The 26898-nt window shown below is 38.9% G+C and overlaps 1 protein-coding gene across 2 annotated transcripts in view; it reads left to right on the forward strand.

Moving 5' to 3' along the window:
- Nup205 (nucleoporin 205) overlaps window positions 1–26898 on the forward strand; it is a 70525-nt gene that overhangs the window by 12709 nt on the left and 30918 nt on the right. For both annotated transcript variants that reach the window (XM_075953392.1, XM_075953391.1), the window contains exons 6-19: window positions 298–526; window positions 883–1047; window positions 9566–9741; window positions 11551–11667; window positions 11841–11978; window positions 12256–12406; window positions 13797–14002; window positions 15262–15444; window positions 19063–19113; window positions 19588–19797; window positions 22434–22533; window positions 23115–23252; window positions 24088–24277; window positions 25836–25956. In XM_075953392.1, the coding sequence (XP_075809507.1) occupies window positions 298–526; window positions 883–1047; window positions 9566–9741; window positions 11551–11667; window positions 11841–11978; window positions 12256–12406; window positions 13797–14002; window positions 15262–15444; window positions 19063–19113; window positions 19588–19797; window positions 22434–22533; window positions 23115–23252; window positions 24088–24277; window positions 25836–25956 (2175 nt within the window). The remainder of the gene's footprint in view (window positions 1–297; window positions 527–882; window positions 1048–9565; window positions 9742–11550; window positions 11668–11840; window positions 11979–12255; window positions 12407–13796; window positions 14003–15261; window positions 15445–19062; window positions 19114–19587; window positions 19798–22433; window positions 22534–23114; window positions 23253–24087; window positions 24278–25835; window positions 25957–26898) is intronic.

Genomic DNA, 26898 nt, shown 5'->3' on the forward strand with positions numbered 1-26898 from the left:
CTATGGAAACCCTGCTCTGCTCATGGAATTGGTTTGTAGTTATTCCAGTTACTCTGGCAGTGTTTACGTGTTGTCTAGTTATTTCTGGAATGAATTGTTGAAGGAATTGTTCACCACAATTTCTTAAGGAATTGAAAAGAGAGGACTAAACCCTAGAATTTCTTCAGAATTCTGATAATTTTAACATCACTCATGGATTCTAATTAGTGGTTTTTGTCGACTTTTATGGGAGATAGTCGACATTTTGCAACACCAGGCTTGATAAAATTTATATCACAATTATGTTTTCACTTGTAGGTTTCTGATCTCATCAAGGAGTGCAGGCAATCTCTGGCAGAAAGTCTTTTTGCCTGGGCTTGTCAGTCACCATTCGCCAAAGATGACACCCTCCTCCTTATTGGACATTTGGAAAGAGTAACGGTTGAGGCTAACGGCTCCCTGGACGCAGTGAATCTGGCTCTCCTTATGGCTCTTCTCTACTGTTTTGATACCAGCTTTATAGAACAAAGCACAGAGGAACGAGATGGTATTGCATTTTGTATTTATATCTCTTAAGGCTGCCTTTTTCCTTGAGCCTCACTGTGTGATCAGGGTGTGTGTGTGTGTGTGTGTGTGTGTGTGTGTGTGTGTGTGTGTGTGTTAGAAGAAAACTTTCAGGAGTTAATTGCCATTTGAGTCCAAGAGGTAGACTTAGGTTGCCAGGTCTGTTTGTATCATGCTTAACTGTAATGTGGATTTTGTTTTGTCAAATAATAATGTTAGTTAGTCATAATTCCCTTTGAAAATGCTGAGTGTTTTTGACTTGTAGATATTCCTGTATATCAGAAGTGAGAGTTTATTTCTGTTCTGTTTTGGTGAAGTGGTCTATTTTTGTGTTTTCAGATATGATTCATCAGCTTCCACTGTTGACAGAGAGACAGTACATTGCAACAATTCATTCTCGTCTCCAGGACTCACAACCTTGGAAGCTTCCTGGGCTGCAGGCCACTGTTAGACTTGCCTGGGCACTGGCATTGAGGGGAATATCCCAGCTACCTGATGTAACAGGTAAATTGTAGGTGATATTGTTATTGTTAAGAGAAGGGATGTATCATCAGCTAATGAAAGTTTGAGATAATTGGCTTGAGCCACCACACCTAGCAAGATTTTTGTTATCTTCCTTTAAAAACTTTGGCGAGATGGCTCAGAGGTTAAGAGCATTGACTGCTCTTCCAGAGGTCCTGAGTTCAATTCCCAGCAACCACATGGTGGCAAGGTGGCTTGCAACCACCGTGTATGTAATGAGATCTGGTACCCTTTTCTGGCCTGCAGGGACACATGCAGGCAGAACACTGTATACATAATAAATATAAATCTTAAAAAAATGTTTTTTTTTAGGTTTAAGTGTTCGAATGTTTTGTCTTCATATATGTCTGTATACCACATGTGTATCTTATTTTCCCTGAGACCCAAGAGTCCTGTGGAGTTAGCAATGATTTCTAGCTATCACGTGGGTGCTGGGAATGAAACCTGAAGAACAGAACAGCCAGTGGTCTTAACCACTGAGCCATCTCTCCAGCCTCAAGTGTATTTATTTTCAAATATCATATTTTAAATTGGGGAGAGAACATGTGTAAATATGAGCTTGAGAAAATATAAGTTCTGTTGATAAAAGTTTGTAAGCCAGGAACAGTGGCATGTGCTAGCACTTTAATCCCAGCACTTGGGAGGCAGAGGCAGGAGGATCTCTGTGAGTTTGTGGTCAGTCTGTGTAGTAATAAGGGCGGCGGGGATGCGTTCCCAGCACCCCGGCCGCCTGCTCGGCTAGCTTATGCCCCGAAATAATTACACGGACACTGTATTCTTTTAATCACTGCTTGGCCCATTTCTATCTAGGCTAATTCTCACATATTAATTTAGCCCATTTCTAATCATCTGTGTAGCGCCCCTAGGTGCGCTTACCGGGAAGATTCCAGCCTCTGTCCATCCTGGGTCAGAACTTCATAGTGTGTGTCTGCCTGGGAGCTGGGAGCATGGCGTCTCTCTGAGGCGTCTGCCCCCGAGAGCAGAGCTGTGGAGTCTGAGCTCACTTCCTCTTCCTCCTGGCATTCTGTTCTGTTTACTCCACCTACCTATGTCCTAACCAATAAAATGGGCCAAGGCAGTTCCTTTATTAGCCAATGACCTTCCTCCATCAAGTCTGGTCTATAGAGTGAGCTCCAGGTTAGCCAGGGCAATGCATATTATATCAAAAACAACAACAAAAACCCCTCAAAACCTTATAAAGAAGTCCCGAGACTCACTATTTTTGGCTATCTCAGAGAAGAACTTCATAGGTTACTTTCCTTTCTTGGATCTAGTGGCAGAGCTCTTTAACCTTCAGGGTAAGTTAAAAGTTGAAAATTCCAGCAGACCGAGTCACACCGATTTTTGTTTCTTTCTTGGGTGCTGATGATTGAACTTAGAATCTTCTTCATGTGTGCTAAATAAGGGTTCTGCTAGTAAGCTACTTTCCTAGTTCTTTTTTAAACAGGGCTTCGTGTACTTCAGGCTGGCCCCAAGCTATGTAACCAAGGGTGTGCTTGAACTACTGATCCTTCTGGCTCTTCCTTCAGAGTGCTGGATTGTTAAGTGTTTACCACCACAACCATCTAATTGCTATTTTAAAAATCTTTTTTTCATTTTCATTCTTGATTTTGTTCACAAGCTTTTCCACAAAATTTAGTTTTGTAAATTCGGTTAGTTTTGTAAATTCGGTGTGTTGGAAAGGAGATAATTTGGATCAATCAAGCATAGATAGGGGAGTTGGCTTAAACCTGTGTTACTATACAGGGCATCCTATTTTGCTGTCTACTTTCTTGATACTATGATTTAAGTGGTTTCCCTTGTCAAATGCAAGCTATGCTTCCATTGTAACTTGAAATACAAAAAAAGTCACTTCTGTAGGATTCATTGGTGGTGTCTATGTATTGGTGACTGACCAAGGTGCAGTTGAAGGGAAGAAGGGTATCTGGTTCCTGTAGCTCGTGAGGATGCAGTTGTGGCAGATAGGGCACAGCAGCAGGAGGACGAACTGATGGCCTGTCTGCAGTCCAGACGAGGGGGGCACTGTGGCACGTGCCAGTTTGCTGTCTTTTCTCCTAGCCTGTGGTATGGTTCTTACACATTTAAAGTGGGTCTTTCCTCAGCTAAACTCTGGAGTTAGTCCCAGTGTTTTGGAGGAGGATCTCTTGTTCAAGGTCAGTCAAGGATGTAGTAGTGATGGTGCCTCAATAACCAAACCCAAACCAAATCAAAACAACAAGAAAGCCACTCTGGAAATGTCCTCAAAAGACATGCCCAGAGTTGTTTCTCTGATTCCAGCTCCAATCAAGTTGACATTTTACACCCATGTCAGTGTTTTGTTCTGATACTGGCAGTTGAGTGAACCCAGAGCCTGACTCACCAATGCTAGGGCACGGCTTCACCCACTTTCCCAGCCTGTGTTTCAGTAGGTATCATTATCCTATCGGTCACATCATTTTACATTTTGTCCATCAGTATTACGTTGTTTCCAAGGGGTTTGCAGAAAACGGTCTCTGCTGTTAGGAGTCTTTTCTTTGTACAGTTTATTAAAAAAAATTGCAGTGAGTAGATAACTGATTAGATTTTTATATTTATCTACAAATTTCTTTTCTTACCTACATATTACGTCTTTTTCATTTCTAATTCTTTAATTTACTATTTCTATGACACAAAATTAACCAACTTTAAGTAGGTGTATTATCAGAATTTTTTTTTTTTTGGTTTTTTTTTTTTTTTTTTTGGTTTTTCGAGACAAGGTTTCTCTGTAGCTTTGGAGCCCATCCTGGAACTCCCCTGGTAGACCAGGCTGGCCTCGAACTCACAGAGATCCTCCTGTCTCTGCCTCCCAAGTGCTGGGATTACAGGCGTGCGCCACCACCTCCCGGCTCCAGAATTTTTTATAAAGAATTATTTTTTTTGTGTACATGCATATATATGTGTGTGAGTGTGTATCTATTCACACAAGGCCAAATAACAACTTGTAGGAGTTACTTCTCTCCACTTTGTGAGTCTCAGGGATCATGTTAGGTCATCAGGTTTGGCAGCAGGTGCCTTTACCTGCTGATCCATTTTGATAACCATGATGGTCATATTTTTATACCATAATTTTTCAGACCTAATCTTTATTTATTTATGCATATGTGTGTATGTCTGTGTATATATGTGCATGTGTGTGCAGAGGTCAAAAGAGGGTGTTGGGTCCCCTGGAGCCGGACTTAAAAGCAGTTGGGTTCTGTCTGACTCGGTGCTGGGAATTGAACTCCAGCCCTCTCTGAAAGAGCAGCAAGTGCTCTTAGCCACTGAGGCATCGCTCCGGCTTTTTATTCCCAATCCTAAGAGGCACAATAGAGTAATGTGTAAGGATAGCCTAGGAATTATGGTCCCGGTTTCTAGTATCAGGTCTTTTGCTACTTAAACTTAACTCTTAGGTTTCATGTTCATATTCTTATCAGTTTTAACAGTCAGTACTGTTGCTGTTCTCTATTTGGTGCTCAGAGCTGAATTCGATCGAGGCTTTGGGCTTGTTTAGCATGTTCTCTCTGCTCAACTTTATTCCCATCCTAAGCATTTTAAACTGAGTTGTTACTTTTTTTTTTTAATGTACATTGATATTTTGCCTGCATGCATGTCTGTGTACAGGTGTGTCAGATCCCCTGAAACTGAAGTGAGCCACCATGTAAGTGCTGAGAATTGAACTTGGGTGCTCTGGAACAGCAGCCACTGAGCCATTTTTCCAGCCCCCTGTTAATGATTTTTTAAAACATTAGTATCACTATTAGTTATAAGGATTTAAGAATATTGTTTTATAAAATGTGCTGTATAGACCATGAAAAACCATGGGATTGTTTTTCAGCTATAAAGAAAAGCAAAATCATGACATTTGTAGGAAAATTGATGGAACTATTATGATAAGCAAAATATTACAAACTCTCATATGAAAACATGTAGGGGTATGTGTGTGCCTGCACGTGTGTATTGAAAGTAGAAGGAATAGTGCAGGCAATGGCATAGGTAGTGGAATTCACTTGACACGAAAACAGATGGAGTAAGGGCAGGAAGGGAACCAACAATAGAGATGCAGGGGAATGTATAGTTAAGTGGGGAATAAATAAGAGCAAAGTGTATTGACACATCTGAGAAACGCAGTACTAAACCCTTGTACTTTTAATGCTAACTTCTTTTCAAGAATGTTATACTTTGTTTTCTAGTTCAAATGCTATGGTTGGGTATATAGAATTTATTTCAAAATATAAAAAGACAAACGAGGACTAAAGAGATGGCTCAGTAGTTAAGGGTTGTGCTGTTCTTGTAGAAGACTTGAGTTTCCAGCAGCCATTTGGGGCAGCTTACTCTAAGGAATTCAGTGCCTCTGGGTCCCTGCACTCGGTGCTTAGTCCTCCATACACAGAGTTGAAAATAAAATATAAATCTTCAAAAAGAAACAAGAGAACTCCCAAAACCTAACTAGTCTTACCCTTACACTTATATGTACAACTCTTTGGGCAGAGGCAGATTGCATGTCTAAAGCTAGCCAGGGCTACATAGAGAAACTTATAAGAAAGAAAACCAGCTAATTCATTTTCCTCTTAATGAGACTCTGTTCCTTATGTATTCTTAATCTTACAAATGACACTGAAAATATACTTAGCAGCAGACTATGTATTTGGTCTCTAGGACCGTGGGACAGAAACTACATAGCAGGTTTTCCCCAGTCTTTTTGTTGTTTTTTCCAGGCATGGTTTCTCTGTGTATCTCTGACTATGCTGGAACTCACTCACAAGACCAGCCTGGCCTTGAACTCACAGAGATCAACCTACCTCTGCCTCCTAAGTGCTGGGATTAAAGGCGTGAGCCACCATTGCATTACTTCTATGGCTAACTAGTGTGGCTACTGGTATTAATAGGTGTGTGTCACCACTGCCTGGTCTGTATGGCTAACCAGTGTGGCTGTTTTACTCTCTGAACTTCAGTCAAGCTTTATTTATTAGAATACAAATGAAATATCACCACATTTCCCCTTTTTTGTCTAAAATAAAAGGAAGCATAATAAAAACTATACACAATAAGTACAATGATTGTATACGATATATACAGACAATAAATAGTATCAGCAATGTCTAGTCCATTTACATTTGACAAATTCAGAGAAAATACTCCATATCTATCCCTTCTTAGTGAGTCCAAAGTCTTGTACCGAATTTACTTTCTATCACAACTTGTTTTCTGTATCAGGTAGACAAGGAAATTTTTAACTATTATTATCTAGTCTTCAACTTCCTCAGAGACCAAAGAAGGAAATAATATAAACTGAGTAAGCAGGAAGTCCAAGCAAGTAACTTCCCAAAAAATGTAACAAATGATGGAAACAGCTGGCTGCCTAGACAGCCACCCAAAGTTCTTCTGCAATGTTGGGGCATCCATCTTTAACCTACAAGCCTAGAATATCTGACTCTGTGAAGCAGGGTTTTTGAAGGACTTGTCTGGGCAAGGTTTGGTAGTCACTCTCTTTTGTGTCCTGCTTGTCCAATTAGGACAGCAGTTGAACAAATGGCACTGTCTTTCCCAGTGGCTTATTTTTTGCTACAAAGAAAGCAAGCTCCATGTGGAGTTCCTTTGATGCCTGTCATCTTCTCTGAAGTAGATTGGTACTGCCAGAAGCAGACATGTCTCATTGTCATAAAAACGAGAAAAGAACCTATGTTATTTTTTTTGGGGGGGGGGTTGAGACAGGGTTTCTCTGTGGTTTTGGAGCCTGTCCTGGAACTAGCTCTTGTAGACCAGGCTGGTCTCAAACTCACAGAGATCCGCCTGCCTCTGCCTCCCGAGTGCTGGGATTAAAGGCGTGCGCCACCACTGCCCGGCAGAACCTATGTTATTAATACATCTTAAATGCCACATTCTGTAGATCTCTGAAGTGTTTGAAGGTGACCTATCTAAAATATATCTTTGTTTGACCTTGAAAACATACCCTATGTGACTACAAGTTTGATTATAATAGGAGATTAGCTATTAGCCTGCATTTTCTTATTATCCTAAACAGTTGGTAATAATTTTCAAGGACCAGAAATTTGAATTACGTTGTTAAATGAGTTGTATAGGTACAATACCTTGAACAAGAGTAGAAATGTATGTACAGTATATTCTAACAAAATTAATCTCAAATTTGTATCAATATACAAAATTTGTATACAATATACAAAAATCTAATGCAGTGTAAAACATTTAAAATTAGTAGTTGCTTTTTAAAAGTAGATTCAATAGTATATACCTTTTAGTCTTATGTCTATATCCTCCCTTTTTTCAAAACAAGAATCTTGAGTCTAATTTTCCTTTGTTTAGCTTTTTTTCTAACCATTACCAATAACAGTTTGTAACCAACCCCCCTATAAATGACAAATATCCATAACCCATTGAATGACCAGAACCTACACACCCTATCCCTCAGGAATGTAGACATTGTATTTTCAAATTTACTTCCTGCTATCTGGGGGCAATGGTATCTTTAGGGGATCTGGAAGAGAAAATTTTAGGGTTAATTGTCAAGTCCTGGGACAGGTATCTGTATCGTTTGTTGTCCAGTCTCTGTGTAATGGGAAAGTGCAGGGCTTGTCTAAATTCCTGGCTAGAGTAGTCTGTAAGGCTGGATCATCTCAGATAGCCACCTTGAAATTGTTCTGAGCAGTTTATAGTCCAAAGCTGATCATTAGGTGGTGTTTTTCAGCTTAGTGGTGATATCATAGTCCTAGAGGAATTGTCATTGTGGGGTCCCAGCCTCCTTTTGGAGACTTCATTAGGCGTGCTCATGGTTCACTGCACAAACCCAAAATCATGTACAGGAAGGTAGATGAAACCTTTTTCTAGAGTTAGTACTCTATATTATTACTAATATGACAAATGTTTAATATATATTAACCTTATAGAAACTTCTGTCTACAGAACATTAGTGTTTTGTCTGTGTTTTTTCTGTGTGAGGGTGTCGGGTTCCCTGGAACTGGAGTTACAGGCAGTTGTGAGCTGTCATGTGGTGCTGCCAGTTGAACCTGAGTCTTTTGGAAGATCATCCGGTGCCCTTAACCTCAGAGCCATCTCTTCAGCCCCCATGATAATTTGACATCTTATCAACATCTCTAAATGAAACTCTACCAAGTTGTAGCATTTTCAGAGTGGGCAAGATGACATGTACCACTGGAAGCAACACCATGTCACATCATGGAAAACTGCAGCATGTAAAGGCTGAAACAAATAAAAGGGACATAGGGGTAGCTGCGGTGTATTAGTTAACTGCAGATTGCAGACTGTATCTAGTTCCCAGTTCAAACAGTCTGCAAAAAATTACAGAGCCCAAACAAAACAATAAAACTCCAAACCAAATCAAGACATTTCACAGTCTGGATGACACAGCTGTGTTTGACCATTGTATATTTGAAACTGAAGAATTATTTTGAAAGATATGATAATGGTATTTTTTATTTTATTTATTTATTTATTTATTTTTTTGATTTTTCGAGACAGGGTTTCTCCGTAGCTTTTGGTTCCTGTCCTGGAACTAGCTCTTGTAGACCAGGCTGGCCTCGAACTCACAGAGATCCGCCTGCCTCTGCCTCCCGAGTGCTGGGATTAAAGGCGTGCGCCACCACCGCCCGGCTGGTATTTTTTATATATAATTTTTTATTTTATTTTTTTTTAGTATCTTTTGAGTTGCATATTAAACACTTAAAGGTAAAGTGTTAAATTGGGATTTCTGTAATTTAGTATGTGTGGAAAATTGACCAGTATAGTTGAAATGAAGTGTCAGTCTAGAAATGACGTGACGACCATGCGTGGTAAGGCTCATTCTTGTCTGTCTGTTTATGGACAGCTTGGAAATATCCAGATGTTTAAAAAATTCCCAAGTAGACTACCATACGTCTTTGAATTACGATTTAAGCTTTTATTTGTAGATTGCCAGATGAGAAGAGTAAGGAAATCAGTCATGTCTAGGTTTTGTTCCTCATTCATGACTTTTCCTTTGTTCCTGTATGACCCTGGAGATTTCAGTAGAATTAAAGCTCTTGTATTGTTTTAGGATGCTGATGCTTGCATAAGAGCTCTCTGACTGCATCAGTGTAACATTATTCATCTCCTAACTAACAGGTCAGAGGTCACTCATAGGAAGAACATGTTCGCTCCCCTTTATTCATTCATTCATTTATTTGTTTGTTTGTTTATTTTGAGGCAAGTTCTCACTATGTAGTTTTGACTGGCCCGCAGCTTGCTATGTAGACCAGGCTAGCCTGAAGCTCATAGAGATCCACCAACCTCTGCCTACTGAGTGCTAGGACTAAAAATGTGAACCACCGCACCCAGCTTCATGTGTTTCAGAGTACTCTTTCAGTATATTTGGAGTTTGTGAGTTCATGACAATTCTGTGTAATCTCATTTTGTGCATAGCGCCGGTTAGGAGGCTGGAAAAATGTCATGGGATAGAACTTGAGTTAAAGACTTTTTCTCAGTTTGCTTTTTATATTCTAAATCTTTCTAGCCCTGGCTGAGTTCACGGAAGCTGATGAAGCAATTGCTGAACTTGCCATTGCCGATAGCGTCTTCTTGTTCCTCAGTGAGTCTGTGGTGCTATCCGAAAACTTCTATCAGGAAGAATTTTACATTCGCAGAATCCATAATCTCATTACAGACTTCCTTGCATTTATGCCAATGAAAGTAAGTATAACAGTATAAAATGAGCTTTTTAAGACAGTTTAGGGCTGGAGAGATGGCTCAGTGGTTAAGAGCACTGCTCTTCTAAAGGTCCTGAGTTCAATTCCCAGCAACCACATGGTGGCTTACAACCTTCTGTAATGAGATCTGATGCCCTCTTCTGGTCTGCAGGCAGGCAGAATACTGTATACACAATAAACAAATAAATCTTTAAAAAAAAGAAAAAAAACACAAAGATATATATATATATATATATATATATATATATATATATATATATATATATATATATAAAAGAAAAACAGTTTAAAACTGTTTTGACTAACTTCAACTAATAAGGTCAGTGCAGACTAAGATCCGGCAGTGATGTATTACAAGTGCAGTTTGGACGGTACAGTGAAACGATATAACCCTTTCAGAAGGAGCGTTGGACACTGAGAACACAGAAGTAGTAGTTGATGAAAATCCCTCTGTGGGTAGGTGATTACTGTTAATTTCTAGTACCCTGGGCAGCAGGTACCCTAGTGCTGAAAGTGCCTTGCTAATCACCCAGTTCTTGAATACTATAATTTACTTTAATAGATATAAGATGATTTAAGGTTTTTTTTTCCTGTTTGTTTGTTTGTTTTTGTTTTTTGCTTTTTTGAGACGGGTTCATTGTAGCTTCGGAGCCTGTCCTGGAACTAACTCTTGTAGACCAGGCTGACCTCTAACTCACAGAGATCCGCCTACCTCTGCCTTTTTCCCAAGTGCTGGGATTAAAGGTGTGCGCCACTACTGCCTGGCCCAGTTTAATTTCTTTTTGCATTTTCCCTGAGTTGACTTTGGTCACTGGGGGAGGGGGGGGAGGGGAGGGGAGACGGAGAGAGATTGAGATTTAATTTTTAAATACTTAGGAGATTTCCAGTCATTTCTCTTTTACTAGTTTCTAGTCAGATCCTCAGAGTCAGAGAATATACTTCACTGGATTGCTTTAATGTTGAGGTTTGCTTTAAAGCACTTACTGTGGCCTTTCTTAGTAATATGGTCTGTGAAAATGGAAGATACCTACTCTATGGATTGTTCATCAATAATTAGCTGGAATTGTTATTCAAGTCTTTCCATGCTTTGCCTATTTTCTATTGAATATTGAGAAAGGAATAGTGGAACTTGCAGCTATAAATGTGTTTTTTTTTTTGTCCCCCAGAACAAAGTAATTTCTTGTTTCATTAGCATTAGTTTACATTTTCAGCCAGAGTGTAGTGTTCACAGCATGCTGGTTTTTAAGTTTTGCTTGTTACATCACAGTAACATGTTCTTAGTAGTTCTAGGGATGTGAAGTTTCATTCAGTATTTAGGATAATACTTCACTGGAGATGATCCACGCCAAATGATAGTGATGTCTCTCTTGAGAGACATTAATCTCAATTCCTGTGAAGTGGAAAATTCTGTGGTAACTTTTTTTTTACATTTTGTTATTTATTTATCGTGTGTGTGTATGTGGACATGAGCATGTTATAATAGACAGGATAGGGAGGAGTGGAAATCAGGACAGCCTGTAGGAGTTGCTTCTTTCCACCATCTTGTGGTGGGCAGATTTGGCACAAGAGTCTTTACTTATTGAACCATCTCTTTGGTTCCCTGTGATACTTAAGATATTATAATCTTAAGTATTTTAGTGAAATTCCTATTGTATTTTTTATATTGCTAAAATATACAGCTGTTTGAGTGATGTTTCTTATATATTGTTACTCTTGGTTACCTAGTTTCTTGATTTTATTATTAACCAATGCATAAGATATTTGCATTAAGCCTTGTCTAATATATACAAAGGTGAAGCAGCTGAAGAATCGGGCGGATGAAGATGCTCGAATGATTCACATGAGCATCCAGATGGGAAACGAGCCCCCTATCTCACTTAGGAGGGACCTGGAACACTTGATGCTCCTGGTAAGTCATTCTGCTGGAGAGAGAATTTTTTCTTTTAAAATCTCTTTTCTGTTCCATTATTTTTCTTGAACCTTGGAAAATTTTTGCAGAAGAATTCAATACTAAGGTGCTCTTATATTTCTGTAATTTTTTGTTGTAAACATTTCTCTATAGTTTTTGCTTATTCTTTGCAGATTGGTGAACTATATAAAAAGAACCCTTTCCATTTGGAGCTTGCTCTGGAATACTGGTGTCCCTCAGAGCCCCTGCAGACTCCAACGATCATGGGCTCCTACCTGGGAGTGGCTCATCAGCGACCCCCTCAGCGCCAGGTGAGTTTTAGAGCTTTTTATTTTCATCTCTGATTTGGCCATTGAAGAGATTTGAACACAGGTAATAAGTTATTTACAAGTCATCACTTTTCTTCTTTTATTTAAGAAATGTATTATATTTAAGTTTTTCATAAATAGCAGTTACTTTTGTTTTTTTGTGGCAATGAATTAAATCATAGCCCTGAATTTGTTTTAGTTTTTATGTGGTTTTTATTAGCTGTCCATGTTACCTTAAAGTTAAGGTACGTTTTCTATAAGCTTTTTTTCTTAATTTCAGGTTGTCTTGTCAAAGTTTGTGAGACAAATGGGTGACCTGTTGCCGCCAACTATTTATATTCCTTATTTAAAAATGCTCCAGGGCTTGGCCAATGGACCTCAGTGTGCCCACTACTGTTTTAGCCTACTCAAAGTCAATGGTAGCGGTCACGGTAAGGGCAGTCTGCATGCCGGATTTGTTTTTACACTCTTATGTTCTTGTACTGATGTGTAGATTCTACCATAGGTATAAATTGCATTTATAATACTGAGGGGAAGAGTTACACTGGTCATTTTTATGCATGGTAATGCTTTGATTATGGTCTCAGATTGGGGGATTTTGCCGTTTATCTTGTTAAATACAGTTAAGTGTAACAAGTCTGAAGCCATATATGTTGTTCTCTGAGAACACATCTGATAAATAAGACCAAGTATATTTCCTTTCAGTGGAGGTTTTTGTTTGGCTTTACTCTGTTTTAAGATGGGGTCTCACTCCATAGCCTAAGCTGTCTTAGAACTCGGTTGAAAGCCCAGGATGGCCCCAGACCTGTCACCATCCTCCTCCCTCAGCCTTCAGACTACTAGAGTTACAGGTATAAGTCATCATGTATAGCTAAATTTGATTTTTGTAATTTTCCCTCATCAATACTTATTTTTTTAATATTTATTTATTATGTATACAATATTCTTTCTGCGTTATGCCTGAAGGCCAGAAGAGGGCACCAGACCTCATTACAGATGGTTGTGAGCCACCATGTGGTTGCTGGGAATTGAACTCAGGACCTTTGGAGGAGCAGGCAATGCTCTTAACCTCTGAGCCATCTCTCCAGCCCCCTACTTACTTTCTTATTACTAATTTTTAGAATGACTTAAATTAAGCCAGATATATTTCAGACTTAATTTAATTTTAGACCTAAATTAAGCCAGATATACTGCTAAAAGGGAAAAGAAACTAAATATCTGCTGTGTGTTTGTGGAGAAGATAAGTTTGGAGAAGTTAAGCTTTAAAATATCCCTGGTGACAAGTTGAGGGAGCCACGATTAAAAAAGACATGCCTGTCTCCCAAGCCAGCATATTGGCTACTCTGTCAGGGCTTGCTTGTCTTATTTGTGGATATAGTATAATTTATAGATCTGTGCTACAGCTGTTTTTTTATGAGCACTCAAGTTCATCCCTTGTGAATTATTTGGTCCGAAAAAGTAGCAGTTTTCTTACATTTACAGCATCGAGAACTTCTGGGTAGGAAGCAGGTAAATGGCATGCAAAGTCACTTTCTTTGGGCTCTACCCCCATCCTTAGGTCTAGTCAAGAAAAAACCAAAAAGAATTCTGACCCCTTTCAGCATACTACTTACCTGGGCAGAGCAACGCTGATGATTTAGGACAGAGGCAGACTAATGTCATTATAAATTAAATTATTCTTGGACTCCAAGCAAACTGCTGGACCTTTCGTAGAGGACTAGCCTTTCGCCCTGCTGCCTCTCATGCGGTAGGCAGACTTCTACCTTTGAGTCCCAAATAGGCGATTTTTAAAAGAAAACTCTATGTTGCTTTTCTTTTCAGTTGAAAACATTCAGGGAGCGGGCGGCAGTCCTGTATCCTGGGAGCATTTCTTTCACTCCTTACTGCTTTATCATGAACATCTCCGAAAGGACCTGCCAAGTGCAGATAGTGTCCAGTACCGTCACCTTCCTTCACGTGGTATCACCCAGAAGGAGCAGGATGGACTGATTGCTTTTCTGCAGCTAACATCTACTATCATTACTTGGGTAGGTAGTCCATCCATGGAATGATCTGTTTTATGCTGTAGCCTGGTGACATCGTAAGTGGCCCAGCATTTTCCTTTAGTGGTTACTGTTATGATGTATTTAGCACATACGTAGCTTTCATCCTAATGCTCTTGTTTTCTAGACTTCAGAGGACATAATTTTTGCTAGTTCTGTACACTAGCACAGTCTTAATTTGAAAATTATAGCCGGAACACGTAAGAAAGTAGTCAAGAGAGGAAAGTAGTCAGTTGTGTGTGCATCCTTCTAGAACAGTGGTTTTGAAACCGGGTTGCAATCCCTTTGGGGGAGTTGAACGACCATTTCACAGGGGTCTCCTAAGACTATTGGAAAACACAAGTATATTTCCATTTAATAGCAAAATTACAGTTAGGAAGTAACAATGAAAATAATTTTATAGTTGGGGATCACCACAATGTGAGGAGCTGTATTAAAGGATCGGTCACAGCATTAGGACAGTTGAGAACCAGGGTTCTAGAAAGTAATTCTAGTAGAGGTTCTGAGATAGACACGTGTATTGATATTTATTTTTTCAACAAGAATAGTTTTCATTAAAAGAAAGTTACAGTTATCTAATCATTTTCACAACTTAGAAATACGTGTTGATTACCAGAGCAAAATAAACTGCTCAGGTTGACATTTTGTCTGGAATATAGAAATGAAATTTTTAGGTTTTGATTTTCTAATCATATTTGGTGTTATTGTGTATTAAATATCAAATTTATTATAATGTCTTATTGAAATAAAGCATACTTATCATTTATAAAATATTTTTCATTCTTTTTCTCAGGAAAAATATTTGTTGATTCATTCATGAATCAGAATCAGATATATTTTAGTGTCATAATACTGTATGTAGAAAGAACTTAAAAGTGCCTAAGATTTATGTCACCCTAGTAGACAGACTATTTATCTGTTTATAGTAGTATTTTCGGCTCCTCAGTCTGCCAACGAAATTTTTTAAAATTTATCTTCCATTCCTTCCATGAGGAATCTAATTTAATCTACCAATAGGCTTCAAGCTAAATGATGGACTTTCTTTGTTTTAGTATGTATTAAATGTACCAGACTTGGTAGTAGGTTCCTCTATTGACATCTGTTCAGGAGGCCAAGTCAGGAAGATGGCTTGAGTTAGTGGAGGTGGAGTATAGGCAGCATAGTGAGAGACATCTCATAAAACCAAACAGAAAACCCTAGATAAACAAGTAAAATAGCTTTCTTGTTTTGTGTTCAAATCTCAGAGTGAAAATGCTCGCTTGGCGCTTTGTGAGCATCCGCAGTGGACGCCTGTCGTGGTGATCCTGGGGCTCCTGCAGTGCAGTATTCCCCCAGTTCTCAAAGCTGAGCTACTGAAGACACTTGCAGCCTTTGGAAAGTCTCCTGAAATTGCTGCTTCACTTTGGCAGTCGTTGGAATACACTCAGGTAGTGCCATGAACTCTCTTATTTGTATGATTTGGAGAATGATTATACTGTAGAAGCAAGAGCATCTGGTTGGAGCAGTGTTCCAGGGCATTCCCATGTAGGAAGTTAGGGCTTGGGAGCCAAGCATAGCATTAAAAACATGTAGTCTGGGTTAATTTCTTATGGTTCACAACCTTACTAAGTTTCTGAAGGTAGGTTCTTTCAGTAACTTTAAAAATCTTACTTCCCAAGGTCAGTGAGATACTACTGTAACTGGAACTTCCTCTCCTGCCTACCAGTTCCCAGATAACTACTCAGAGGCTTAATATTAATTACAAGCTGTTTGGCCTATTAGCTCAGACTTATTATAATAATTATTATTATTATTTTTTTTTTTCTGAGACAGGGTTTCTTTGTAGCATTGGAGCCTGTTCTAGAACTCATTCTTTAGACTGGGCTGTAGACCAGACTGTCCTTGAATTTACAGAAATGCCTGCCTTTGTTTCCTGAGTGCTGGGAATAAAGGTGTGTGTCACCACTGCTTGGCATCGGGCTTATTACAACCTAAAATAACTCCTTTCTATTATTTACCAAGAGGCTTGTGGCTTGTTACCTCACATCTTGCTTCCCCTGAGAATGGTGTCTCCTTTTCCCTTTATTTTTGCTTGGATTTCCCGTCTGGCTCTGTTCTGCCTGCCTGTTGGCCAAATAAGCTTCTTTATTAACCATTGGTAATAAAATGTATTCACAGCATACATCATTTCCCCTTTTCTGTTTAATTAACTTTAACGTAGTAAAATTATATAAAACAATTATCGAGTAAGAATGTAATATATATAAAGTTATGGTATTTAGTCTATTTGTATTTGGCAAGATTAAAGAAAATATTCTAAGGCAGGCTATGGTGGCGAACGCCTTTAAGCCCAGCACTTGGAAGGCAGAAGCAGGCAGATCTCTGAGTTCAAGGCCATCCTGGTTTACAAGAGCTAGTTCCAGGACAACTAGTGCTATACAGAGAAACCCTGTCATAGGGGGAAAAATTCTTTTATCTATCCTATCTTTGTGAGTCTAAAGTTTTATATTTAATTTATTGTTTATCAAAATGAAGGAAAACTATATAATTATATATAAACTAATTATAACTATTTAGTCTTCAACTCCATCAACGACCCCAGGAGGGTATAATACTGCCAAGTATCTGGGAAGTGCATTGTAAGCAACTTCCAAAACTCTAGAAATGACAGTGATATCTGACTGCCTGGACAGTCACCCAGAGTTCTCTCATAATGTTGGGACATCCATTTTCCATAGTGTCTGGCAGACTTTTCAGTGAAGCAGGAAATTTGAAAGACTGTCCTGTCTATATTTGCAGATTGTCAGTCATTTTCTTCTGTGTCCTGCAGAATGTCTGGCAGTTTCTTCTGTGAAGCAGGAACTCTGAAGGATCATCCTGCCTTGTTTTGGCAAAGTTTAGTGATCATTTTCCTGTGGGTCCTGCATGTCCAGTTTATACAGCATACAGTCAAGAAGTCCAGGCAAGAGCAGTTTCTTACCCAATGGCTAGCCTTGCCACATTGAAAGCAAACTCCATAAGGAGCTTCTTCGATGCTCATCTTCGTCTTGAAGTAATTTGTGTGCCAGAAGCAGACGTGGCTCACTCTTGAGAAAAGTCTAAGTTCTTAAAACATTTTAAATGCCATATTCTGTAGGTTTTTGAAGTGTTTGAAGATTTTCTATCTGAAATAATCTTTGTATTACCTTAAAAATCTAGCATTGCTATAAGTTTGACTATTATAGATGACTATTAAATTGTGTCTCTTAACTATACATTATGTTTTTAAATAAGCTACATAAACATAATACCTTAAACAAGAGTAGAAAATATACTACAGTATAACAAATTTGGCCTTAAGTTTGTATCAATAAACCAAAATCCATACCAGTATAAAGTATTTTGAGATTAAAATTTTTTTGAATTAACATAGATTCAATGTTCAATGATCTACCTTTTTTTCATCATTTCTATATTGTATCCCTCTTTTTTCTTTCGAAAGAGATTGACAATGATTACTAATCATTTACGACCAAAACCCTTTAAATGAAAACAAACATTTATAAACAATATTTTGGGATATTTGGTTGTAGTTTTCTATATTGCTTCCTGCTGATAAGGGGCATTGTTAATCTTATGGGGATCTTGAGAAAATGTAGAATTATGGTTAAATCTTGATTGGGGTATCCTGTGTGTTGACTCATCTCAGTTAGCAGTCCTGGAGCTGTCGTGGATTCTGTATTAAATGGGCCATTGTTTCAAGGGGTATTGTGTGATTAAATCATATTAATATGGAAGCAATCCATAGATTCTCATATTCTGTGGAAACAAAAGCAGAACCTCTTTTCCAAAGCAATACATTCTTAGACTCAAATTTCTAATTCAAGAAAACTTAATGTTGGTTTAACTTAATAGCCTTCATAATAAAGTGTTTTACTGTAGTTAGCTCATGTACAGTCAAAAAATTTAAAGAAAACACAATAGTATGTAATCCAGACTCTTTCTGTATTTTCCATCTTTTTTTTTTTCTTCTTATCTTCGATACAGGGTTTCTCTGTAGCTTTTGGAGCCTGTCCTGGAACCAGCTCTTATAGACCAGGCTGGCCTCAAACTCACAGAGATCTGCCTGCTTCTGCCTCCTTAGTGCTGGGACTAAAGGCATGCACCACCACTGTTCGGCTGTATTTTCCATCTTTACATGGCCCATTATAATGCAGCTGGCCATGGTTGTCTTTAGACCAGCCTTCTGACATATCTCTACCCATTAAATGCAGAAAATAGATATTCATGTTTTCTATACTCTTCCTTTTCCTCTGTGCCTTTCCTTCCCAAAGTGAAGTATTTAAGTAGCTTTCTGTTTTTATGGTTTTAGCCATTAAAGGGCCATCCAGCTGTTTGATAAAAGGTTTACAGAAATTTTGACAGCAGCTGGATGATTTTTCGCTGGTGGACATAAAGGCTCATATTGGGCAGAAGGGGCAGTGTGATAGCAGGGACTCCTTTGACTTCCACCATTTACACCCTCACAGAAGGGTAGGGTTAGGGTTGCATGATATTTGACATCTCAGTGAATGATTTCTTTTCTAAAAGTCAGCTACTTTTTGTTCGTTGTTGTTTGTAATCTACATAGTAGTAGCCCCTTAACTGTCAGACAAGTGAAGTATCATGAATAAGTGTGGTTTATTCTACTGTAGAACACTGAAGGCCTGTAGTATGGTTAGGAAGAACTGATCACAAACTTGCCTCTTCTCAAGCTATTTCTTGGTTATGTATGACTGGTTGTGAGCAGAGTGTCTTAAACATGGGTATGGTTCTCTGGTTCTTTTCAAGAGCAAATTCCAGAATATCTGAGAGGAATTTGCTGAGAAAAGTGAATTGTGTGCTCTTAGATCTTTACAGTTTTCTGTTTGTTAGAATTCTATCTGCCAGAACTGCTGAAGAGTTAGTTGGTCAGGGACTCCTCGGTGATCACTCCTATAGATAGAGTGATGCCTATGGGAATGGTGGGTGAGATGTGTAACTGCAGTGCCATTACTGCTTATTGATGAACAAGGATGGTCCTGACATGCGTTTCTTCTTCCTTCCAGATACTGCAGACCGTCAGGGTTCCGAGCCAGAGGCAAGCTATTGGTATTGAGGTAAGGTTTTCTTTTTTAGTTTCAACACTGTATTCATTAATTCTTACATTAGTGCCAAAATAAGATTGTGAGAGGTTATTTGTAGACTATTAAATTTCTGTAATTTTTAAATGAATATATTTACTTTTAGAGTGCTGAAATAGAGACAGAACTCTTTTTATCATTATTTATTTACTGTATGGTAATGTGTATGCCTAGGCACACATGTCCCTTGGTATGTGTGTGGAGGTCAGAAGGTTTATGTATATACATGTATATTCCTAAATCTAATGTGCTCAGTCTGTATAATGTCACTCATAACCAGTTGGTGTGCTGAGATAATATGTGATTGATACACTTTGTCTTTTCTGCTAAGTAGGAAGTACTTTGTTAATTTTTTGTGTGGTGATATATCATTATTAATGAGTTAGTGTTAGCAAAATGCTTTGTACTTCATATTTGTATTGCTAATTTTTTTTATTCTTTTCTTTAAAGGTTGAACTCAATGAAATAGAGTCACGTTGTGAAGAATACCCCTTGACTCGGGCCTTTTGCCAGTTGATCAGTACCCTGGTGGAGAGCTCATTCCCTTCCAATCTGGGCGCTGGCCTGCGCCCCCCTGGCTTTGACCCTTATTTGCAGTTCCTCAGAGATTCTGTGTTTCTCAGATTCCGTACGCGAGCTTATCGGAGAGCAGCTGAAAAGGTTATGTTTAGAGCAAACCCTTTCTGTCCTTTGAACTCATTGTCATTTCCTTCAACCAAGGTGTAAGGGAATATAAATTCAGTTCGGCTCTTGGAAGTTAGTGAAATTTATAGTCCTAATTCAGTAATACCTTGGACTATTCATGTGTCTTACAAATAAGTTTGGGCATTAAAATCAACACACTTTAATGATCAGTGAGTTTTCTGACAGGAGTTCACAGTCCTTAACTGAGCATTTTTTTTGAGATAAAAATTTCATCACGTCTCATTGAGCAGATTTTTAACCAAAATTGAATTAAAATCTATTTTCACCCTTGTTGGAAACAAATGGGATGTTTTAGATTAGGATTTGTATCAATTCAAGCTGACTTGCTAGTTCTCACCCAGAGGGAAGCTGTGGTGTGAACTGGTCACTTAGCTACCCTGGCTGACTGCTGAGGGCAATGATGTTTCTGCTCATCTTGACTCTACTGTTAGACCCCACCAAACTTATCGTATATATTGATTTATGTAATTCTAGTATTACCTTGAGGCAAGTACTATTAATGTTCCAATTTTACAGAGGGAGACTTAGCAAAGTTACAGAACTTGCCCAAGGTCCAGGACCAGGGTTTGAATATAGGACTCTGTCCTCAGATCCAAGCTCGTAACCACTAAGCTATGTAAGAGACCCTCCCAGGTTCTTATGTAGTTTTATTTAGTTTACCTTTAGTGTATAATACTGTATGTCTCACAGAATGCCCTTGGGTATAGTTTATAGGGATATCTCTGCTTCATTTGTTGTTTGCTCAGCCTGTGGAATGTTTTGTTATATTAATAATTATAGAAAGAACTCCGTTCATTCTAATATTGGACAATTCAGAACTTAAGAAATTTTATCATCCCCAGCCCTGTTACTAAAAGAAAAATAATTATTTCTTGTCTTTTTTTTCTTGTACACCCATTTAAATATCACTAGAAAAAATATCTTATTACTTTGTATTGTTTGTCATATAGTATCATGGAGATTTCAAGTAATTAGAAAGGTTTACTTAAAAAATGGCCTTTAGATGGCTGCATAGTATACATTCCTTAAATCTATACCTGCATAGTCTGATTATTTGCGTGTTCATCACCAGGGGGCATGTGATGATGTAATATTTAGTCACAGAAACTGAAATTCTCTTTGCTTTATAATTTATTTTTTAGTGATGATAAATACAAGGGGATACATTTTATTTAGTCTCTAGAATCCCCTTTTAACGTAAATGTCCTGATCTTCTGAAATATTAATAGCAACCTTGCTTCATTAAGTGTCATTTGAGATGAGCAGTGCATGTGTGCTCATCACAGTCTTTTCACAGAATGTTCTGACTCGTGTTTAAACAAGTGTGTTTCAGACGTCTGTGCAAGGTCATTGTGACCACAGTGTTTGCAGCTCTAGTCACCCACGTGCTCTCCAGATAATTTTTTCCCCATCTGAGTTCCCCTGCAGACATTGGTGCTTTCCTTGCTGCTTCCTGTTTTTTTTTTTCTGAAAAATTTTGTCAATTTTTATAATGTTAGTTACTCGAAACTTTCTTTAGTTTAATTTAGGTAACTACATCTTAAGACAGTGAATTCTCAAGACTACAGTACTATAGATTGAGGTTAATACTATAGCATTTAGAGGTAGTAGATTTAACAGTCTTCAAATCTGTGAGGTGATGTCTTTTTTTGAAAATCCAAAAGGCCAGAGTGTAGTCCCATTCTAAAACTCAGCCCTGATAAAATTGAATAGTTTAATGACTTCAAAACAATCATTTAAAAAAGCAGCGTAACCAGACCCAACGTAAGGGTTGCAGCTGTGCTGTAAGGGAGAGCAGTGGCTTGCATGTGCAGTCGGGCTCAGTCTCCACCGTCACAAAAGGAAATAGGTAATAAAATACTCTCTGCAATGGATTTTTTCTTTTTTTTAAAAAAAAATATTTATTTATTTATTTATTATGTATACAATATTCTGTCTGTGTGTATGCCTGCAGGCCAGAAGAGGGCACCAGACCCCATTACAGATGGTTGTGAGCCACCATGTGGTTGCTGGGAATTGAACTCAGGACCTTTGGAAGAGCAGGCAATGCTCTTAACCTCTGAGCCATCTCTCCAGCCCTCTGCAATGGATTTTAAAGCGAAGTTTAAATTTCGCTGAGTATATAGCTGTACTTAGGTGTCCTTCCATATAAACTATTTTAAGTCCATCTTTAACAGTCAGATGGTTATGGGGGCATTTTGGCTGGTTGTTGGGCAGAGAACCCTGGTCTGAGCCATGTAGCTGAGGGTTTAGGTCACTGTGCTGAGCTTCATATGAAGCTTCCTAGAGAAAATGCAAACTATTTGAACTTTATAGAAATCTGATATTGTATAATTATAAAGTGAACATGGTCAGATGCTTAGTACCTTAAACTTGTAAAAGAGCTCAAACTTTGACTGAAGAGACACTTCTTAAATAACATCTAAAACATGTTCTATCTGTAAAAAAGCCAACCTGTTATCCTTTGACAGATGACAATGTGAATTAAGAACTTTGTCTCTTTTCTGGAGAGCAGAGTGGAGGGAATAGAAACTTGACAATTCCCACCTTGGACCGTTCATTGTTGCTGAATTTTTTTTTTTTTCCTGTAGTGGGAAGTTGCTGAGGTTGTCTTGGAAGTATTTTATAAGCTACTGAGAGATTATGAGCCTCAGCTTGAAGATTTTGTAGATCAGTTTGTGGAGCTACAAGGTAAGTGTCAGAGTTTGATTTACTGACTATATAAATGTTAATTAAAATTTATGATTAAAATTAGAATTTAATCTTTGCTTTACTGTTTTAATCATGTTCTGTGAAAAAGAAAATAGGATTTTACTCAGTACTGAGGTCATAGCTCCTTCCATGAGTTCCCTTGTTTTGATGGTGGGCCCTGGTCCCCATGCACAGGCTCCATTTCTCTGTGGGACTGATGCCCTCAACGGCTTGTGTCACTGTCGCAGCTTTAGGCTTGCCTTCACCTGAGTTCATCCTGTTTAAGTTACAGTGATATACATTTCACAGAAACAGAGTCTAACAGAAGTTGTGACTGAGGGGCCAGTGAGATGGACACTCACTGTTTCTTCATAGGTATAATAGCACTTGCGTGGTCTCCGTTAAATCCCTGGAATTTACAGTAGAAGAGAACTGACTCCAGCAAGTTATGTTCTGAACATGCACTTGGACGCACGTGTGCATACAGACACATGCATGCGCGCACACACACACTCACACATGATATTAAATAGTTTTAAGCCAATGCTGGCTCATCATCTGTTGCACTGTGTCCTATTTAGGAGAAGAAATCATAGCCTATAAGCCACCTGGCTTCAGTCTGATGTATCATCTTCTGAATGAGTCACCGATGTTGGAACTTGCTCTCAGTTTACTGGAAGAAGGAGTTAAGCAGCTAGATACCTACGCGCCTTTCCCTGGTATGTGCCCGAAAGTCTGTGTGACTTCAGAACTGGTGACATCTTTGGCTTTTGTAGTGTAAGAGTCTCTTCAACAACAGTGGTATTTCCAGTGAGTCATTATGAGTGAAAACAGACTGAATTACTGAGACTGGTTCATTGTTACTATCTCATTGCAGGGTCTTCTGCAGATAATTCAAATGTTTCTTTCGCTTTCACATCTTTAACATGCTTAACTCTGAATCTGAATCCTGTGTTGTGTCTTGCTTGAAGCTGGTCTCTTCCTCACTCAGCACTATTGACAGTTTTGATCGCTCTGCTGTGGTGCTGTACTGTGTGCTATATGCTTCTGTCTACTGGGTTCCAGTTACACCTTCCTAGTGAGAACAGTATGAGTGTTTATAGGTGTTGTCAAATGGTCACTGGGTACACATTACCCATTCAGAGAGCCAGTGTCTAAAGCAGTGGTTCTCAACCTGTGGGTCATGATTCCCTTTGGATCAAATATTAGATATCTTGCATATCAGATATTTATAATATGATTCATAACAGCAAAATTACAGTTTTGAAGTAGCAATGAAAATAATTTTATGGTTGGGGGTCACTACAGCATGAGGCTGCAGCAGTATTAAAGGCTGCAGCATTAGGAAAGTTGAGAACCGCTGCTCTAGAGGATCATGGAAAAGAGAAAAGAGAAGCTAATATATGAGTAGCCTGGGCCACAGAAATAACTGGGTGGGTGCTGTTAAATGTTTGTAAAAAAAAACAAGGACTTTTTGAAACTAAAACCTGTCTTTTAAGTTTGTTTTCTCATTTCCAAGATTGATTTAGATTCTAACTTCCTTTGGGATTACAGGGAAGAAACACCTGGAAAAAGCAGTTCAGCATTGCTTAGCACTTCTCAATCTCACTCTGCAAAAGGAGAACCTTTTCATGGACCTTCTGAGAGAGAGTCAGCTGGCTCTCATCGTCTCTCCTTTGGAACAGCTCTTGCAGGGAATTAATCCCAGAACTAAGAAGGCTGACAATGTGGTTAACATTGCCAGGTAAGGCACATTTGTCAGGAGAGCAAGAGAATGACAGAGTCTCTCCAGTTTTTAGTCTCTCTTTTTTGTTGCATATTTAATACATCACAGATTATTGGGTTTGGCCTACTTTAACCTTATCTAATTTCACTCCTTTATTTTAATCACTCTGAGCCTTATCATGCCTTTTCTTTTCTTTTTTTTTTTTTTCCTCTTCCTAGCTCATTCTGTGTTCTAAAAGTTTAGGTTCAAAATGAACAGAGGAAATCTATCCAAGATTGATTTAGATTCTAACTTCCTTTGGGATTACAGGGAAGAAACACCTGGAAAAAGCAGTTCAGCATTGCTTAGCACTTCTCAATCTCACTCTGCAAAAGGAGAACCTTTTCATGGACCTTCTGAGAGAGAGTCAGCTGGCTCTCATCGTCTCCTTTGGAACAGCTCTTGCAGGGAATTAATCCTGCAAGATTAATTAATCAAATGAATAGGGAAATTCAGTATTTGAGGGGTAGGGATAGAGAGCCACCCCCAGTCCTATATACATACATGGATTTACACACGCACATTTGCTGACATTCTGCTGGTTTGGTGTTGCGCCTTAGCTTCTTCATATGTGATCTTTGGGAGTGCTTCTGTCCACATACCCTTTTGTGAAGGCAGTCTTCTTGTACCCTTGTCTGAGTTATGTTTTCCATTGCTCTGATAAAACAATGTGATCAAAAACAACTTGAGGAGAAAAGTTTTTATCTTATAGCTCTCGGCTCACACTCCCATCTCTGATTGAAGTCAGGAAGGAATTCAAGGCAGAAATCTGGAATCAGAAACTTAATCAGAGGCCATGGAAGAATGGTGCTTACTGGCCTGCTCCTCGTGGCTTGTTTAGCTTCTTATAGTACCCATGTGTATGAGCCCTGGGGTGGCACCGCTCGTAGTGAGCTGGGCCCTCACACATAAACTGTCAATCAAGAAAAATCACTGGCTGCCCAAAGCCCAGTGTGGTGGAAACATCTTCTCAATCGAGGTTTCCTCTTCCAAAATGATTCTAGTTTGTGTCAGGTTGACAAACATAGCCAGCACAATCCTCCTTAATCACCTTATGGGTGCTTGATTTCCTACATATACAAAGGCCCTTTTTCAAATAGTCATTTGTAGACTAAGACTTTCACACAGGTATTTTGGAAGGCATGACTTGGCTTACTCAACTTGTAAGAAGAGGTTCTTTTGTAGCTATAAGGGGGACACTTTTCTCTCATTTGTCCGAAAGTGTTATATTGTAGGTGAACTGTAGACTTTAAGTTTTCTTTCTCCTTTTCTTTTAAGAGTTATTTATTTTTAATTTTTATATGTATTTGTGTGTGCCTGCTTGTGTGTATGTGCACCTACCGAGGTCAGAGGTGAGGTTGAATCCTCTAGAGCTGGAGTTGGAGGTAATTATAAGCAGATGTTGGTGTTGAGAGCCAGACCAGGTTCTCCACAAATGTGCTTAGCCATAGCCATCGTCAAACCCCCAAATGTTCTTTTCTGACAACAGTGAAAAGCCAAGCTTGATCACATTGTTTTTCAATGTTTTCTTCTGAAGGTATCTATATCATGGGAACAGTAATCCTGAATTGGCATTTGAAAGTGCCAAGATCCTCTGCTGTATCTCTTGCAATTCCAACATTCAGATCAAATTGGTTGGCGATTTCACACATGACCAGGTAACTGATTCTCTTGTTGATGTGTTCTAGCGGCTACAGTGTCTGGATGAGTTGTATTGTTGTTTGTGGAATGATCTTCAAAGAGTAAGCGCATTCATAAGAGATAGGTGAGGAAGTAGCTGTACACTCGACTGTTGTCTTTGTTTTTTTGTTTGTTTGGTTGGTTTTTTTTTTTTTTTTTTGAATTTTCGAGACAGGAGTTCTCTGTAGTTTTTGGTGCCTGTCCTGGAACTAGCTCTTGTAGACCAGGCTGGCCTCGAACTCACAAAGATCCTCCTGCCTCTGCCTCCCGAGTGCTGGGATTAAAGACGTGTACCACCACCGCCCGGCTTGTGGTTTGTCTTTGAAGTTAATCCTTTGCAGCGTGATACCCTCTGCAGTGTGCTCTGTGAGTGTTTGCACTCTAGTATGTGACTGTTGTCTACAAAATGGCCGTCACTCTTAGCATTTGAAGACATTGATCTTGTAGCCACGTCTGTGTGCTGACCCAATTACCTTTGTGGTTTTCTGGTGATCCACAGTTGTGCTATGTTTGCTATTATAGAGTGTTTTTAAGGATCTTTTTTTTCTTCTTCCTGAGACCGTTACTGTGTTTTTCAGTGATCCTCCTGCCTCCTCCTGTGGAGAGGTTGACTCTGGGCCTGTGTTCTATATCGGCTCAAATGCTCCTTTTTCTTCTGTTCCTGATGGTTGAGTTTCTCCTTTTCTCATTTGAAATGGTGTTATGTTGCGTTGGCTGGTCCAGGTGGGCTCTGAGCTCTGGCTGCTGTGCTGTCCTTGGTGGATTACTGCAGCTGTGTTTCATCTGTAAACATCTATGTCTGTAGGAGGCTGTACTTAACTAAAATACAGGCCTTTACTGGATCTCCTCAACAGTGCTTCAAAACAGGAGCCATTTTATCACTTCAGATGAAATAGATCTTTATTTTGTTTGTTGTTTTT

This window comes from Microtus pennsylvanicus, chromosome 19 (genome assembly GCF_037038515.1).
Source record: "Microtus pennsylvanicus isolate mMicPen1 chromosome 19, mMicPen1.hap1, whole genome shotgun sequence".
In the NCBI taxonomy this organism is placed as follows: Eukaryota; Metazoa; Chordata; class Mammalia; order Rodentia; family Cricetidae; genus Microtus; species Microtus pennsylvanicus.